The following is a 17,910-nucleotide window of genomic DNA, read 5'->3' as shown; positions in this document are numbered from 1 at the left end:
TTGTCGGATCGTAAGCTGAAGCGACTATTGAATTCTTGCGGCCGATTCGCCAGACTCTCACGAATCATCAAGTTTCATCTGTACTTCGGAATTTGAAATTCCGCATCACGAAACTAAGACGTGATTACATGTATGAGGCTTACGTCACGCATCTCACCTAATCCGACCGTTCGCAGATGAGTGGGTGGTAAAGTATCCGCGGTCACTAATATTGTGGAGGTACTGCGCCGACCTGAAGCTGACGGTGTGAAGTGAGTCTTCAGCGACGACACGGCTTAGCGAGGCTGGATCACAATTATCCAATGATGCGCAGCTTGGCGACTGAACACACTCAAAGTTTTTCGCGAGCAATGACGAAGATGATCGAACTACTGCGTTTGAAGTGTACCGATTCGAAAGAGAGCAGAAGGAATTCACTCGAAGGAGCTTCGGACTCGGCGCTAACACAAGAGAAACTTCCTCGTCGGCGGCCGGCTCTCCGATCAGCGAGTTCGGTTGACTTGCTAGTGCAGCGATTCGTCGTGCCAGTTCTAAATTGGAGGCGGACTCCCTCAGTCAGTGAAAGCCGTTTTCTGAGACGGCAGACGACCGTCAGTCACTATGGGAAAGAGCAACGGTTGAGAGCCAGCTAGGCGTAAAAATATTGCTTGTTGTTCTCCTACTTCGCTTGAGGGAAGGGCTTGTTTGGGTTACAGCGTCAATGGAACGAAAGGACGCTTCAGGGTGAGGGGTAGGTGGAGCGCCGAGGAGAGGATGACTCACCAGATCGGCCGGTCAGACAGCCTGCTAGTCCGACCGGAAAATTCTCGAGCGCCTGTACTGACTGAGACCTGCTTCGTTGGGACTATCGTAGCGCATTGAGCTCCCGCAAGCAACTGAAGGAAGTAGAAAAGTCATACCGGGGCTCGCGGTTTCCGATTTTTGCGTCTAACTCGAATGCCTTATCACAGAAACCGCTCATGACTCATGAGGAGCTCATCGAGAACAGACTTGTGACGGCGGTCGAAGCATTGAGCTCGCGATTTGCGTGGCTGAGGATATGAACCCTCCCCGTAGCATCTTCTTCCGGAGCTCCACGGGTGGAACAGAGTCTTCGGTGCAGATCTGTGTTTCCCAGGGAGGCCCTGGACCTGAACCCGTGTCTGCCCTGATGATCTCCATCAAAGGATTCTATGACTATTCAAAAAATCCAGGCCTCAAGCGGGCATTATCTAGGTCGGCCCCGGAGCCTGATGAAGCACCCGGAGGCTACCTTCAGGATTTCCCTGTGCCAATTTCCTTCCAACGTCTATCAGATGGATGCGGGCGCGTTGCGCCCTCTGCGTGAGGGAGTCGAACGTCAGCTCAAAGTTTAATCGATTCTCACATCGACTTGGATAAGTCCGACATGGATCGATCGCATCCATATATAGCCCATGATAAATGATATTGACATTCGGGGAACCTAGGGATCGGATCTTGAACGTCCGGAACGGGGAACGGAACGAATTTCCTCAAACCCGATGGCAGTAGTGACACTACGACAATCTTGACTCCTAATCCGGAAAGACTCGCGATTCTTCCGTACTCGTTTGTGACTCAGCTGATGATCGCCTAGTTGTCGGGGCCTGAAGATCCTCATCTTCTCGCAAAACACGCGCCGTGAGTCTGTTCTCTCCACATTCCCTGACAAGGCGCCAGAAAGGTGGTGTGTCGATTGTTTTGAGCAACTCGGAAGGAGAAAACTCGAGCACGGAGGGGTTTTCTTTGAGCCTTTCCCTAATTTCCCCGGACCTATCGCAGATCCGTGAATAGCGGCAATCGTATTTTCGAGGCCGATCGAGTTGAGCTTGTTCGGACCTCTCCTGCCGGAGCACCCGTGCAAACCTCACCAGCCAGTAATGGCATGCCGAATTCTCCGCGCACCGGCATTGGCTCGGAGCCTTTGCCGAAACTTTCCGAATCCCGAGTGCGTTCCGTGCGGGGAGACGAGGCAGACCGTATGCCTCGGGAATCTTCAGAAACGTCATTACAATAACTATAAAACTCACGGCGAAATGGCGGCCCTCAAGACTCCCTCCGATGGCACGCTCTTCAGCGAAGAGCCCGAATATCCAGAGGTGAGTTTCAAAAGATCAAGCGGGCGCTCTCAGGGACGATAGCGGAAGGAAGCTTAGACTAATCCTCGGGTTTTCAAGATTCTGGATATGAGCCCCGAGGGGGTGGCCCTGAGGGAGAGGCAGAAGCACTACGATGAAGTGAAGAGAATGCCCACCGCTCACCATAAGTCATTCATATTGAATACGGAACGTGGCCGAGAGTAAGCATTATCCCAATCGATTTCTGGGACATTTCCGCTCATACACTCGCACGAAAACTGCTGTCTGAGCTTGCCAGAGGCTCTCTTTGAGTATTCGGAAATTACAGGGAAATGTATTACATCGGGGATCTCCATTACAACTCCCTCGATATGTACCAGTACGCCACGCGCACCACTCACGAAATGGAGCAGCCTGCTGCGGAAACCGATGCTCAGACGGTAGGCTCCCGAAAAATCCTGAGGATTGTCGCTCAGACATGTGAGGCAAAAGCGGTACCGACTTCGATGACGGTCACTTTTTGTCTCCTCTAAATAATCCATTCGCTTCTTCCAGGTCGATTCTGAGCTCGTCTCGTGGATCGAGGAAGCCATCCTGACCAGCCATCTGACCGAGCCGCAGACAGGGGAATCCCTCAAATTTAGAGAGAGGAATCTCGTCCGGTCCATCCTCGATGCTATAAGGTCGCGCATCATAGACTACCCGTCTTGAATTCAGCAGGCACTTGCGTCCCCTACGATCGATTCGGCTTCCATAGATCTAGAATTCGTCAATGTGATCTGACTTTCCAGATACCATTATAAAATGGCTGACACCGTCGTTCTGGAAGAGCCACGGATCGAGGCTTTCTGGCAGCACACGAGCTTCAAGACAAATTTAGACGAGACAAGATTCGAGGACAAAGAGAATTTCGCGCCCTGGCTGCAATTTCGGGGGCATCCTCAATTGATGGTAAAAAACGCTGTTTCTATGATTGGATCATCTTGACCGAATTCGACCGGGGTGCGGAGATCGCGAAAAAATCTGAGCAAGAAGTCGATGTTTTGTGCATCGATAAAATCATCTGCTTCATTATGTCCTCCTCACCTACAGATTTCGAGCGAGATACCGCTCGAGCCGGTCATCGCCTCGACGTCAGAAGAGATCTTCCAAGCTGAGCTCCCGATTTATGACTACTACCCGGAAGAATTGGGGATGCAAAAGAAAAAGCACAGGATGGTCAGCACAGCAGGATATTGGTGCAACGCTCTTCAGTATCCCCTGCTGACGTTGAGTTCAATGAAAGAGGTTTGGGCGATAGAACTCACTTACATTGTCACTCTGATTCGTGAGATCGGGAATGTTAACATGACTTTCGATAATCTCCGTAGGTGCTGCCGTCGAGCTTGGACCCGAGCATAGGCACTGATCATTTGAATGTGTCCGAGAGGAGGCGGCGTTTAGCCGCTCACGGTTTGATGTTGAATTTTGCGACAGCAGCCGGCTCAGCCTTCTCCTGTGGATTCACGCCCTTCCACGAGGTATTTGCAATCTCGAATGGGATCTTCTCGGGGACAGATCCATCGGTCGAGAGCCTAGTCACCAGATTCCAACTTCGTTCCCATTCCAGGTGACGTACCCGTTCGTGGCTCAGCACGTTGTCAGTGATGGGCAGAACTGGCATTTCTCGAAGTACCAGCTGGACACCATGGCATTCGGACCGGATTTCTCCAGAGACAAGCGAAATTTCGCCTGGAGTTCCGAGGAAATGAAACTCTACGATTCTATCGAGGATGGGAAGCTTCAGGGTGAGGCTCATCCTGATGGAAGTGTTCCGTTGATACGTATGGCGGAAGTTTTCGCGATGGCCGGGAAATCTTGAAAACCTCCTGCCGGTCATCAGTGATACGAATCATACATTTTCGCCTTCATTGACCTCTTGTCTCGATATCTCACTCAGGATTGAGGAGTACATTCTATCCTTCCAGGCTTGAACTCTTCCGTTCTGTCAAGAATCGTGCAGACGGTCCGAGCGCCGCGGAAGACGGTGGAAGACCCTCGACCTTATACCGACACGGACGTCGAGGCAGAGTTCCTTGCTCGCGGAGAGAAACTAGCCAAGGACCTAGCCGCGAGGAAGTTCTATGTGTCCGAAAGCCTGGACTACGAGATACCTTTGTGGGTGAAGATTTTCAAGATGGGTGGTGAAGATATGCCAACCTCGCCGACGCTCAAATGGGAACGACCGCGTCCGAAGGCGCAGCATATCTTCCAGGTGAGAATACCCTCGGAATATCGGTCCTATCCACTGTCATACCGTAACGCTTCGGCTGATCCGGGGCGATGAACTTGCTAATTGCTTTGATGGCTCCACAGTTCAACAAAGAGATGTACGAAGCAGAAATCAAGGGCATCAAGGAAAGGAAGAAGCGAATCGCTCGGGACAAGTTCTTCGGCCTTCGACCTATATGGAGAGAGCCGAGGCCAATTGGAGTGAACCCGGATGGACGCAATTGAGTTCTGCTCCCTTTCGACGAGCCTTACGAGAGTGGAAATGTACATATGGCGAATGGAAAAAGAGCGAATGATAGTTTCCCGAACCGCTTCATTTCTTCTTTCCCCGTAAGAATTCCAGATGCAGAAATATGTATAGAGATATTTGGGGTTTGCGTCTCTCCAAGACTTTACCAAGGCTTCCGGATGAGTTCGAAATGATAATTCGAATTATTATTGAGGGGTCGGAGGGGAGAACCACATTTCCGCGCAGTTTTCTCTTCCGTTACTCAACGGAGTGAGTACGAATATGAAAGACGAAGGATTCTCCACAGCCCGCTCGCATTCGGGCATCACCTCTGAATAATGGATCTTTGCTCATGTCGTTGGTGCTCGTGAATGCAACTTGACTCTATTATTTCCATTGCCATTGTGGGACTCGTAGAAATCGTTGTGAAATCATAGCAACGCTCAATCGAAGCTCACGGCAAAGCGGAGCTGTTGTCGAGGGCGTCATCGACTCTCGACGTCGAGACGGTCCTCGGATTTTCCAAGCCTCTTGGAGAAAGTTCAAATTACGAGCGCGATTGAATGGATACGGGAAGCTCGACTCTCAATTTGCGTTTCGTGACTCCTGAGGTAAAACGTTCACGCATTCCGTGACGCCGAACCTGCGCCCCGAAACAAGGACACGAATGGAGATCGGTCGACATCCTCGACCATCTTTCGAACAGACGAGAGATTTCAGCTCATCTCGGTTCATTTCGTCTAATCCCAGAGCAACGTGAGCTGAAGAAGCATGAGAGTTGCTCTACAATTTCTCCTATGTGTCTCGTCAGCATGGCAGGCTCCTGCTCTTCTCAATCTAACTTCTCTAGGATTCGACACGAAGGTATTGAGAGGGAATGCGGAAAAAAATCTTTGGCGGCGCGCGCTCGGGTTGAGGCGCTCACGAACCGGCTCCGAACGATCACGTATTTCAGCCAATGCGCCATGACTTCGCAACGATCCAGAAGCTCGCCGCCAAGTTGTGCATCCGGAATCACGATCCCGTTCATGTATGTATCCCGAATGTTGGTTGCAAAGGATTGAATCTCGAGACTTCGTCGGTGAAGTTCAACGCATCCCCCAGTTCCGTAATACGGCCAAGGAATGCCACGATTGCGCCCTCAAGTGGCACAACAAAATGTTCGAGCTCGAAGAGGAGGATAAACTCATTCATCGGATAATGTACGATTGCACACAATACGTGAGTTCGCCCCGCATAGTGAGGTGAAGACTCGAGCGGTATGCCTTGGTCCGATCGGAAAAAGTAATATCCGTTGAGGTCTGACGCTGCATCTCGATCTCTCGACAGTTCAACATGACTCATTTCCTTTTGAGCAAATGCAGCGCTCAGAGGAACCATGGCTTCCATCCGCTCAACTTGGTATCTTCGAAACTGGCTCAGGAGAACTTTAAATATGCACACTCGAAGCTTCCTGAGTTGCGGCTCTTAATGAGCTAAGCCTATTATTTTCCCCTAAGATAAGGAGACATCGAACAACGGCGCAATGTGAGCAGTGCTTCGTGTCGGCCGGTCTCAATCTGACAGCGAGTATCACCTTTGACGAGTACGTCAAGGCTCGTCGACTTTGCGTGCGGACTGGAACGTCCTTCAGAACGATGGCTACCGTGTTCCGCGGTCGATCCTTCCGCGACATACGGTTGGCGTTTTTCGTGTCGATATCATGCGCGGTATCCTGTTCCGTATTGTACCGAGGCTCGCGAATCATGGGAATGAATTTGTTCATTTCCGGGATGAGCAGGGCTGCAACGCAGAATGCCGGAGAAATAATTAATTATCGTTCGTTTTCCAGGTATCAATACGACTATGAGTTAATTCGCGGCAATCACCTCCAGTATTGTAGTGACCACTTCAGGCCGGAAACAGTACTGATGTGCCAGACTTGCATAAACGATACGTTTCTCTCAGAAGACATGGAACCCTACACGGTACCTACGAAGTATTTCCCATTTATCGAATTGAATTCTAATCCCTTTCCCGAATGGAGATGAATTTTGTTTCCCGTGCATTTATTTTCCTGTCCAAGGCATTGTCAAAACTGCGGAGCTGCCTGCCGGAGTTGAATGCCAATGAGAGGTTGGCGCTCACTTGTAGAGAAGCTGATTTGAGGAACCGGATTATTCGCTTTAACCGGCGAAACGTGGAAGCATCCGAACGTCGCCGTCGCGAAAACTGGGAGTCAGTCTTCCCCGGAAAACCGTATCAGGGTCCGGTGAGTTTCTAATGGTTTCATATCGATATGCTCTCATCAGCTCTCCGTTGGCCTAAAATTGGTCTGATCCCGATGTCCTGCAGAACGTCACACGGACTGAATACAACATGAAGTCTCTGGCAGAATGCCGGTCCTGCTTCGCCAATGAGAATCTGGGCGAGAACGCAACTAAGGCACAGGTGGAGTTCGCTCGCTCACTCCGTTGAATTTCATTGAGTATCCTGAGAGGGCCGTCGACTGAAGCTCTATGAGAATTCAATCCCCTTACTATCCCACTCAGAAACAAGCGGCTTCCTACCGATGCACACCTCCGGTGAGTGACCCTGGGTCCCCCATTCGATCGTGCCTAGAATTCTGACCGACGAACGTAGCGGTTCCCTCACGCGCCGGTGGATCGTTACAAGTGTCCCTTGTGGCGGACGATCTCAGAGTTCTTTTCCTGAGGTAGGAACCATCGGTCCGAGATGGGTCGTATGATGATCTCGAAGATATCTAAGGAGAAATGTATCCTTCCGGCAGCTCCATCCGAAGTTGGAAATTCGAATTAAACTCTGCAATAAAGTCGCAGCTCTCCGCGCGGTCAAATATCAGGGCCATCCGAACAAGCAAGCGGCAAGTCATTCGGCTGCAGCGACGATTGATTGCTATATGTATTTCTAGACCCATACTTCCTTCTCCCTAACGATGGTTCCAACAAGTAGGGTACTTTGAATGAGCGTCGCCACTACGGCAACAGGACCTACTACTTCGCCCAGAGGGCCAAGCGAAGTTGTGATGCGTGCGTGACCAACTCGCCGGTTAACATCAACTCCACCTATGAGCAATACAAAGCATCTTTCAAGTCTTGTGCAGAAAATGTGAGTGATCGTCGGCGGAATGAATTCGCTTGGTGCCCGTGCCGCATCCTCCCGATCGTCTCGGAGGGACGATTATAATATAATAATATTATATTTTAATATAATATAATATCGGACGATTCGGAGCTGCGAAGCTCTTGGAATCTAAAGAGAAAAACCGTTCCCGTGAAGGTTGTCAGCACTTTCAACAGTGCTTGCATGGACCTGGTGGTCCTTGGAGCCAGGAAGCAGTGCACTCAGTGTGTCACCAACACACTCGGGAAGATACTCGACACAATAGCGACGGATCGTAAGACCTTCCTTCAGGCCACGCAGTGCGTTCTGGATGCTCAAGATATGAATCTCCTCAATAATGAGGACGTGCTCCAGAACGCGGACGCCAACGAGGTGAACTCCGCGCCCATCGTTTCGGTAGGTCCCACGCGTGACCGCAGAGGTTGTGAGTCTCGAGCAGAGTCTCCTTGACGTGTGGCGCAGCCTGATAGGTCCTTTCTAGAGTCAAGGAGTTCGAGGTAAAAATCCTTTTTCCAGCCCGCCCTCGGAGCGGATGAAAACAACGGGGGAGGATCGATCAAGTTCGCCTTGGACGACCGCTGACATGCGACATTCCTGACTTATCCCAAAATGAATAAATGAATATCAAGTAGAGGATCGTGATATTTTCTACGAAGCTTTCGTTATCAGCATCGAATCGAAGAACATGATCCCATCCCGGGACCGTGATGCGGGCTAGGATTCTTGTACTCGCACACGATGCGAATTCGCGAGCGGCCTCGAATCGACACTGACTGAGAGACCCCGGCCCCGGGTCGATTCGAAGGTAGTCGCTACATCTCCAATGTGCGCGTCGATGTATCTGAAAGTGATAATCCTAGACCGAAAATTGAGATTGAACTGCGTGTCGGGGCTCCGGACGGCATTGATTCCGTGAGCGGTCTCCTAGGCGACCACGGAACACATCGCGAATCTGCTGTATGTCAGGAGTATCTGCGATGGCGGATTGAGCGAGTCGACCCGACAACTTTCATAGAGGCAAGTTCTTTTTGAGCTTTTCATCTCTCTGAGAGAAGCGCCTGAGGTTGCGTGATCTCCGAGTTCAGCAACGGGGACTTCTCTCCGAGATGATCCAACGTCCCGAGAAGTTAGTGACCGGATCCAGTGGTAGATGGTTGCAAGTGTTTCATCTTTGCGAAATCAGCTATCCCGGTTATAGTTCTGCGACGGCAATACTTGTGGACACCCTATTCCTTCGCGGCTCGTTCCGAGACCCATGCTTTCAGAGGAAGGGATGCTTGGAAGGCTGGATGGACCTGAGCCCGAAAATTCTCTTGAAGTACACGGATAGGCTCAGCTAATTCACGAGGCAGAGCCCCACGATAGTGGAAGAGGATCGTGCGGATTCCTGTGAGGTTGTCATTGAGGTTCTCGAAATCGTGCTAGATGTTGATTTCGACCAAACGAAAAAGCTCAGCCGGCGCTCTTGCTCCCACCTGGGGAGTGCTGAGCTGCAACTCGAAATTCCGTGCTATGTAGGCAGGAAAAATTCCGCCAACGAGGGACGCAGCCACGGGAAATGTGAATGCCTTTCCAATTATATATTCTCGTGAAAGGAAGTCCGCTTGTCTGGGACTTAACTCTGGGGGAGGGGAATGCGAAACGTCCACCAAAGATGAAACTTGCTACGATTGATGAGATCAATGCGGCTGTATCGATAGGCCAGGAGCCAGGCTAGTCCACTATCGCCCCAGCTACCGCGACCTAGGGTCCATCGGATGGCCGGATCCCAACTTCGGATCAACACCGCCATCGGGAACTCGTGTTGGCTGCCAAAGGACAACGGAGTCTGCCAAGCTTCCGGACCGCCTTTCTCTCAAGCTAAACGATTGTCGCACAAGCGGAAGTCATCCGGAAGAGGAGCAATGTACGCGAGAGGCCCGAATGACTCTGAACCATGCGGGGACTGAAGGGGTCAGCGAACGTACAGTACGAATAGCGCTGAGCTCGAGTGTTGCCAGGAGGGATCGTCGGATATCAGAGGGAAAACTCTCCCCCCGCCAGATATGAATTCGGAACAGCATGGGCTCATTGAATTTCAACTCATGCCCCTTCCTCAATTCCAGGTCATCTCTCATGGTGAAATGGAGAAATACGAGAAGATTTCCAAGATCGGAGAAGGCTCCTACGGAGTCGTGTTCAAATGCCGCAACCGAGACACAGGACAGACGGTCGCCATCAAGAAATACGTAGAAACCGAGGATGATATTTTGATCAAGAAGATTGCATTGAGAGAGATCCGCATGCTCAAGGTGCGTGCCGCGACCTCCAGCCTCTCACTCAGTGCTCCGAAGGGCGCAGCAGCCCGGCGGGTACAAATTTCTTTTACCTCAGGCACCGCGTATTCGACATCCAATTATGTGGCCACGAATCCACCCGGCGCCGCCAGCGGACTCGTCAAAGCGAGACCGCTCGACGTCCTTGGACTCGCTGACCCCCACGGTATCAACGTGCGCCACTGTTCGATGTTTTTCTAAACTCTCGCTGTCCCACGAAACGCCGCGCCGCCGGGTCGAAATCCGGATCCGAATCGCATTTCGGTCAATTCTCGTTCTGAGGTGTCGCAGTTGTCGGATTTCGAGAGTTCATCAGCTGGTCACCTAAAAGCTGTCCCGACTTGCAGTTGTTGAAACACCCGAACCTTGTGAACCTATTAGAGGTATTCAGACGGAAGAGGAAACTGCATCTCGTATTCGAGTTCTGCGATGCGACCGTCCTGGATATTCTAGAAAAGCATCCCAAAGGGTTCGTCCCACGGTCGTTTTGATCACTTCTCGGTGCACGTATCTCCCGACGCTCACCTACCACCAATGTGCTCCCCTACATTTCAGAGTTCCTGAACAATTGACAAAACGCATCACATGGCAAGTCATTCAAGCTGTAAACTTTTGCCATTCCCACAACGTGAGTTCACGACTCCATAGCGCATGCCTCACCACGAGGTTTCGAGCTCTTCTTGGCTCCGACTCGGTTAAGGATGATTTCCTCATGATATTATCGGTTCCTATTTCGGGAAGAAGGAATATTCTGTCGACAGGCAATTCATAGAGACGTGAAACCCGAAAATATCCTTCTGACGAAAGAAGGCGTCGTGAAGCTGTGCGACTTCGGCTTCGCCAGAACCCTCAGCCCAGGGGAAAACTATACGGATTATGTCGCTACTCGTTGGTACCGCGCCCCCGAACTCCTTGTGGGGGATACGCAATATGGGCCCAGCGTCGATGTATGGGCAATTGGATGCGTGGCTGCCGAACTCATGCGAGGTAAGGATATCGTTTGTGTCTGCTTTCTTTGGAGCAACACGTTCCCAAACAGAACGCCACACGAGTCGTCTACCGTTCCGTAGCCTTTCGATACGTACCCTTCCTTCTCTTGAAGGAGAGGCTCTCTGGCCCGGGAAATCAGACGTGGATCAACTGTACTCGATACGCAAAACCGTCGGAGAACTGATACCGCGCCATCTGCAGATCTTCAAGAGCAACGACTTCTTCGCTGGAGTTACGATTCCGGAGCCTGATCACATGGTGAGCGCAGTAGAGACGCTCATGAGGTCGAATCGCGGGGAAAGGGTTCGAAAAAGCTTTGCACGTCAGAGAGAACTGTTCACATCCATGAAATTGACAGGAACCTCTGGAGGACATGATTCCCAAAAACAACGACAAGTTCGCCATCGATTTCCTCAAGGTGAGGAGCTTCTTTCGAACAGCGACTCATGAACTTTGATCGCACCGATTTTCACGACGGAAAATACGGGAGACACGTTTCAATGATATTACTTCCGGCAGAAATGTCTCGATCGAGACCCTTCAAAGCGATCAACCTGTGAACAATTACTCCGGCACCCGTACTTCAATGGCAGTCATGATGAGGAGTCGCGCAAAGAGAATCCTAGAGCAAGTTCAAAGGGGAATCCACATTCGGGTCTGAGCAGTGGAACCGCGACCACTGTGTTTCCCAACCTGGGTGAGCTGGAATTCTGTTCGTTTCGGACAGCTGTCCTTCTCTCTGTTCGGATCACTGCTAAAGCCTCGCTCATCTTCCAGATACCCAAACAAGTGATAGTAGAGGTAACGGTCCGCTTATGCCAGAGGCGAAAGCCTCTCAACTCTATTCGCGGACCCGAATGCAGTCCGATCATCTTCCGCACATATGACGGTGAGTTGCGTGCTAGACGTACGTACCTAGCCTTGGACCCTTATGGAGTAGTTAATGAATTTCGCAAGTCATTGAAATCCGCTGCTCAAACTTACCGGATGGGTTTCATCAGGTACGATCCAGATGCATCCGCATCTTTATCCTCGAATAAACTCTCTGCCCAGATCCAGCAAGCTAATAGCTCAGCTTGGTTCTGGAAGTAAGCATCGGAGTGTCATCACGTTAATGGCTGCTTGCAGCACGAGGACTGTTCCGAATGAGATGGCACCGTTCGCAAGGCTTCATCGTACATTTCAAACCTGCTACCCGATCAAACCTCTTATTGTGACTCTAGGTTCGCTATCTGAGAGATTAAAGCTCTTCTTCATGAGGTTCGACTCGTACTGCTCTATAATAAGGAGAGATTAGGAGAGCTTGGGACTTTCCCGTGGATTTCGAGACTACGATACCTTCAGCGAAAGTGGAAGAGGCTCTCTGAATTCATGAACGGACCTCGACGTCGAGAATTCGCATCGGATCCGAAACCTTTATAAGATTGTTCTTGATAGAGCTCATGGATGTTGGGTCTGGATCATAGCCCTCGACCCTGCAATAAAGGATCTGCCTATAGGGGGTAGGTATTCCAAACAGGGGTCCTCGGCTCTGAATCGAACACATAAAACGCTTTTATTTCATGTCGAGGCTTGCTGCGTTGATAGCCTCTTCACCGAACATACTTGGCGGATGTTCGAAATTACACATGCTCCTCACGCGTAACCACCGCCGAAATGGAGCGGAAAATCCCCATAGGGGTTTCCGACCAATAACTTAAACAGGGAGAGGGACCGCGCGACTGAGTAAAATGACGATCGGTGAAGGATGTGAATATCACCTTCGGCGGGCGAAGTTCAATATTCACGCATAAATATGTTTCTTCTCTTGAAAGTCCGCGTGGGAGACCCTGCGGCACGCACTCTCGGTTCTGTAGGATGCAAAACTGAAATTCATCGGTGCAGTAAAATTGTGGCGGATCGAGGAATCCGCCGAAACAGGGCGGTTCGAGTGTGAAGACCAGGCCAGATCGAAACCTGAGCCGTCCTCCGATTCTCTACCCGCCACCACTTCGAACGATTTCGCCCCCCAAAGTCGAACGGTTATCCGGGACGCCTTACAAGAGGGAACGCAGAGTATTCGACGATCCGTAGCTACTGTGGTCATTCCAAGTTTAAGGGGCGCTCGGTATATTCAGGAAAATCTTTGGGATCATCTTTGGCAATTTTCAAGCACGGAAGACAGATACTGTGATTCTCACAGCGGGCGCAGCAAGGTTCTGGGGGACTCCGAAGAGACTACCTAAGGATTGAGGCGCGTGACAGCGGAGATCTCTTTGCGGGAAAAACCGGTGTATGATAAGCTGAAGGGAGAGTATCATCAGACACGCCTCCTCGGTCGGACCTGCGCTCGATTCTGGATACATCTGTGCGAGTTGCCCGTCGTTTCGTTTTTCTCGGATTTCTCCTCTTCCGATGCGATAGCACTCTGCTTCCTCCGCCTCTGTGTAGTCTGACTGAATATCCTAATATGTATGCTTTGTTGCTACTACAATATCACCCGGGGGTTTGCCTCTTTGGATTTCGGAGACCTCCGCGAGTGGAGGGGATGCCCGAGAACTAAACCTCGCAGAGAAGGAAATACTCGCGGAGCGATCTTCCCCTCCCGAGAGAATAATTTTGGAACATCCTCCAAACAGGCGTTCCTCGGCATCGAGTGAAGTATGCCTGATATTAAGGAAAATCTATGAACTCCTTAGAATCAAGAATATCTCGCCTTCCGGGATTGTGAATGTCGCCAGGTATCGGATAAGACATTATACATCAGAACTATGAATATATGAGCTGCACAGCGTATTTACACAACCCGAGGGTTTTGAATAAATTATGTGGGACTTCCTGGCGGAGACTCCCAGGATTACGGCGGCCTTCGAGGCATCGCCGCGGGCTTCGGATTCACCTCCGAGAACCCCGGCGGGAGGATTGAGCGTCAATTTCTCTGGAGCAGATAGGGAGCGGTAGCGGATCCTACCGCGAAGGAGGCGCTAGGATCCGTCCGGTTCCAATATCAATCGAAGATTGGCACGATTTAGTTGATGACATCATTGATCCACGGGACGAAGGATGAAACTCGAGCGTATACTCCCGGCGTGTTGGGCCTTGCACACCCGTAGCCGGTTGATACAACCCCGAGGACAACGTATCTACCGTCTTCGATCGTCATCAGCGGTCCGCCCGAGTCGCCCTGGCAGGGATACGAATAGAAGAATCGTTACGGTCCGTTATTGGAACGATCTCCCGGCCGGGCCTCCAAACTCGGAATTGTGATAGACACGTCGGCTTCACAGATCTCAACCTACCTGACACGCATCTTTGCCACCGCGCTCGATACCTGCGCAAAGATGGTTATCGAGTAGCCTCATCCGCAGGGATGACAACCAATTGTTACACTGAGAATTCTCGAAAACTACGAGCGACGTTTTACGCGGCGTCTCTGCAAGGGAATTCCGATTATATTCGCAAGATCATCTGGAGTTGTGCTCCCAGCTCGAGAGATCTCTAAAATGAGGATTTCGGGAAGGAATCTCACCAGGCACTTTGCCTTCTTCGGCGAGTTTGCCCCATCCGATGACCGTGACATTTTTTCCCGCCGTAGAGGCCAACCGCAAGGTGGGAAGGCAGGCTGGCAAAGAATAGGGTGAGAACTTGATGTCCTTGGACAACCTTATCTGCAAGGAAAGGACGTGATAGATCACCCTGGAACAAGCGTTCTAATTGACCCGTTTGTGACCCGGAGGATAGTTTCATAAAGTTATGTTTCCACGAACCAGGGCAATGTCGTTGTCGTACTTTCGGTCCTTCCTATATTCGGGATGAACGACGATCCTCTCGATCTTCGATGTGAAAGCTTGTTCTTTGCGAGATTCTCTGCGTCGCAAGTTGTAGTCCGCCACTCGAACCACGAAGTTGCTCTTCCTGCACGGAGAGATGAGAACACCGTCACTCAAGCTCAATCGATACTCTTTCGCTCCGAAGTTTCACGACTCGGATAACTTACTTGTAGCCATGAAAACAGTGAGCTGCTGTGAGAATCCATCGGTCGTTCAGGATGGTACCGCCACATTTGTTCTCCCCTAGAGCAGGCACGAGCTGTATGCTCACCAGCCACGGGAACTCTCCGTCGTAGACATCCTGATAAGGAAAACGTAGAGATCAACTCAGTAGAATCATCCACGATCCTCTACCCACTTGTTCCAATCTGCGGGACACCCCAAAAAATTACCTCGCCACCGACGATCCGCTGACGACGTGCGGTTGGCTTCCCACATTTCGCGAAAAGAAATCCATCTGGAAAATGCATGCTGTGTCAAAATTTCGCAAGCGGAAATTCCCGGGAACCTTTCGAGGGAGCCCGAGATTGCCCATCGAGAGCACACAGTTCGACCCAGAGATCTGAACCAACGGAAGCTGTTCCCCCTCCTGCAAAGCCGAAGCTCCGAAAAGCCGATCAGAACCAACCAGACAGTCGGAACGTCGCGTTAAGGACATGTGGCCAAAGCGGAAACCCTCTCTGCAGGTTGATCGGAGTCACGGTGAGGGTTACTCATACACTTATGGTTACAAACAACGGGAATTCTGTGAATTATTCGACTAAATCGATATGCGTTTCACGAGGCTCTCCACAGTCGCGCCTCGAGGCCCTGGAAAGTCTGTAGGCAAACAGGAAGCTATGGCGGTCTCTCAAGGCTGAGACGTCTCCACATACAAACGAGCATATCCTTTTTCGAACGAGGGACACCCCTCTTCCAGAGCCTCAAATCGCAACTTCAAAGTCCCACTTGACCGCGACGGTATGAACAGCTTCGTCGGAGAACTAGCAAGGAATGTTCGAGGCAAAAGTACACTCGACGACAGTCTGAATCCAGAGGGGACCACAACACTCAACTTCCGTTCGTACGGTAGAATCGGCGGGATTGACGCAAGAACCCGGACCTTGATCCAGGAGCACCAGAAATCGGATTCGGAGACAAAGCTCGAGATTCCAAGAAGTATCACTTTCTGCCAGAGTTTCGTCGACACCATTCACAATCAGTGATGCCACACTCACCTCCTTGTATATGCATAGAGATGTTGTTTGGACTTGTGTCATGGCTTCCTCTGACGATCTCTACACTCCACAACAGAAGAAGCCAATAATACCGACAAACGATACACATGGTTCGAAGCGGCTTGCTTATCGGCGGACGTCAGAGCGATGGCGATGTAGTCCGAACAAAGAGTCCCAACAGACTTATCCTGGCGATAAGATAATCGAAGTTCGCCTCGAGATCCGTCGCACCGTTCACGAAGTCGTACAAGATGAGAACCGTATCCTCCGAAACAGCGATGGTCGATCGACGCAGTGAGAGCTCGCGACGTCGTTGTGTGTTGGGTCACAAGTTAGTGCTTCTGTCCGAGCACGGTCCGAACTCGGTACTTATATAGCGTGGACAGCGTGAGCTCCGTCTGAAGCGAGGCATCAATGCCCGTTCGATGCCATTTGCCACCAGGTGGGGCTGTTATCAGGGTTGCTTGTGCGCTACGCAGGAACACCATGTACTATTGCGCGGTCTGGCGCAGCAAGCAAGGTGGCTCCGCCTCGAGAGGAGTCCACTCGTCTGGAGCACTTGGGTAGTTGCTTATCAATGGTACCGAGCGAGCAGCAGACGGCGCCAACAACAACGACCACGAGCGAGCTCGTATAGTACATGCTCGTGAGCTTTCGCTGCGTCACACATTCACACGCGGTAGTAATGAGTAAGACGCAGATTACTGGCTCCCACCTAGCAGTCAGTCAGACAGGGACCGCTGACGGCCCGCCTGAACACAAACGGCCTCGCTCCCATCACTGTAGACTTCATGTCACATAGACGACAACGTTGACAGCTTCCGAAGCGGTGGGAGGGTGCTGCAGCGACGCAAATGCCGCCGTGCACTGCTCGGGTCGCTCAGAGAACCTCGAACTCGGATAAGAACGCCGAGGGAACAGACTCTGGTCCCGGTTGGAGGGACAAACACCCCGATTTGCATCGATTTCAACGCGAAACCATTGAGGCGATTCCATCATGCAGCCGCGGCCGGATCGGCTGGCAATGAGGTTCTGTCCTGCAACACCCTCTACGAAGTTAAGGGACACTCATCGTTGATAAATGATCTGTTGTATAATCGAGTCGCAGATACTATCATATCGTAGACATCCCCAATCGTGGTATCCGCGATCAAGGTTATGAACCGATGTCCGACAAGGACATTTAAGATGCGCAGTGTCGCATCTCACGGAACGACTCGATGCAAGTCCTGCCGGACCCTTTGGGGACTTGAGCTCGCTTGGACCTCGTATAGCAGCCGGGCCGCGAAGTCTTCGCAGGTTATCGCTCCGCAAGAGACCCTTCCCTCCACAGGAGGTCTCGGGACATCCTCTACAATTCCACGAGGCACTGGGGGAGATTAGCGAGAAGGGCGCTCCTTCCCCGCAGGAAAGAGACTTCGTAAGCGGAAATCGCTCCCAGTATCTGCCGCCTCAGTATCTGAGGAGGCAGGGGGAATGGCCCGGGTCAACGCTCGTTTTCAGAGAACTCGCTGTCAGCAGACCTCAGTCCACCGGGTAGACGTAGAGTCGATGATTACCTAATGCCCGTGTCATGGAAGCTGATACTGACGTAATCGATGTATCTTTTAGGACCGATGCGGAAGTCGTTCAGGAGGGATTTAGTCGCTCTATCGCACTCGTCGGTAATGAAGCTGAACAGACGATCATTATTCAGGGTGGAAGCATGCGAATTATTGAGAATTTCGCCATGTTGATTTCGATGTTCTGGGTGGGCGCCCCGAAACGTCGATAAGATTAGATTCCGTGGGATTCATATCGTTCCATTCCCTCTCGGCTGATCGAAATAAGAAAATACCCTGATCCGGATGAGGGGTCCATGCCCCCCTTAGTCGAGAG

At 51.2% G+C, this 17,910-nt stretch overlaps 4 protein-coding genes across 4 annotated transcripts; 3 read left to right on the top strand and 1 right to left on the bottom strand.

Moving 5' to 3' along the window:
• Positions 1 to 1,880: 1,880 nt before the first annotated feature.
• mRpS30 (mitochondrial ribosomal protein S30) lies at positions 1,881 to 4,607 on the top strand. Its single transcript, XM_003741011.2, has 10 exons — positions 1,881 to 2,099; positions 2,178 to 2,299; positions 2,407 to 2,518; positions 2,634 to 2,761; positions 2,870 to 3,029; positions 3,171 to 3,365; positions 3,449 to 3,598; positions 3,688 to 3,865; positions 4,046 to 4,332; positions 4,434 to 4,607. Exons 1-10 carry the CDS (start codon positions 1,881 to 1,883, stop codon positions 4,572 to 4,574), a joined length of 1,692 nt encoding a protein of 563 aa, XP_003741059.2. The 3' UTR covers positions 4,575 to 4,607.
• Positions 4,608 to 5,303: 696 nt separating this feature from the next.
• Positions 5,304 to 8,324, top strand: LOC100902116 (uncharacterized). Its single transcript, XM_003741079.1, has 13 exons — positions 5,304 to 5,442; positions 5,534 to 5,608; positions 5,683 to 5,799; positions 5,908 to 5,979; positions 6,078 to 6,256; positions 6,410 to 6,545; positions 6,644 to 6,829; positions 6,913 to 7,008; positions 7,110 to 7,142; positions 7,349 to 7,441; positions 7,531 to 7,686; positions 7,858 to 8,097; positions 8,218 to 8,324. The coding sequence occupies exons 1-13, from the start codon at positions 5,350 to 5,352 to the stop codon at positions 8,281 to 8,283; spliced, it is 1,542 nt and encodes a 513-aa protein (XP_003741127.1). The 5' UTR covers positions 5,304 to 5,349; the 3' UTR covers positions 8,284 to 8,324.
• A 1,491-nt stretch (positions 8,325 to 9,815) lies between these two features.
• Positions 9,816 to 12,253, top strand: LOC100902927 (cyclin-dependent kinase-like 1). Its single transcript, XM_003741010.2, has 9 exons — positions 9,816 to 9,992; positions 10,364 to 10,485; positions 10,572 to 10,644; positions 10,778 to 11,003; positions 11,119 to 11,264; positions 11,365 to 11,424; positions 11,526 to 11,703; positions 11,784 to 11,895; positions 12,008 to 12,253. Exons 1-8 carry the CDS (start codon positions 9,825 to 9,827, stop codon positions 11,891 to 11,893), a joined length of 1,083 nt encoding a protein of 360 aa, XP_003741058.1. The 5' UTR covers positions 9,816 to 9,824; the 3' UTR covers positions 11,894 to 11,895; positions 12,008 to 12,253.
• Positions 12,254 to 14,013: 1,760 nt separating this feature from the next.
• On the bottom strand, positions 14,014 to 15,285 carry LOC100901965 (venom protease). The gene is made up of 6 exons (XM_029110817.1): positions 15,208 to 15,285; positions 14,983 to 15,116; positions 14,753 to 14,900; positions 14,515 to 14,653; positions 14,285 to 14,418; positions 14,014 to 14,169 (listed from the first exon to the last, which is right to left on the bottom strand). The coding sequence occupies exons 1-6, from the start codon at positions 15,283 to 15,285 to the stop codon at positions 14,014 to 14,016; spliced, it is 789 nt and encodes a 262-aa protein (XP_028966650.1).
• Positions 15,286 to 17,910: the final 2,625 nt, after the last annotated feature.

The sequence above is a fragment of the Galendromus occidentalis genome, unplaced genomic scaffold (assembly GCF_000255335.2).
Source record: "Galendromus occidentalis unplaced genomic scaffold, Mocc_1.1 scf7180000077121, whole genome shotgun sequence".
Classification (NCBI taxonomy): Eukaryota; Metazoa; Arthropoda; class Arachnida; order Mesostigmata; family Phytoseiidae; genus Galendromus; species Galendromus occidentalis.
This window is presented reverse-complemented; position numbering and strand designations above follow the sequence as displayed.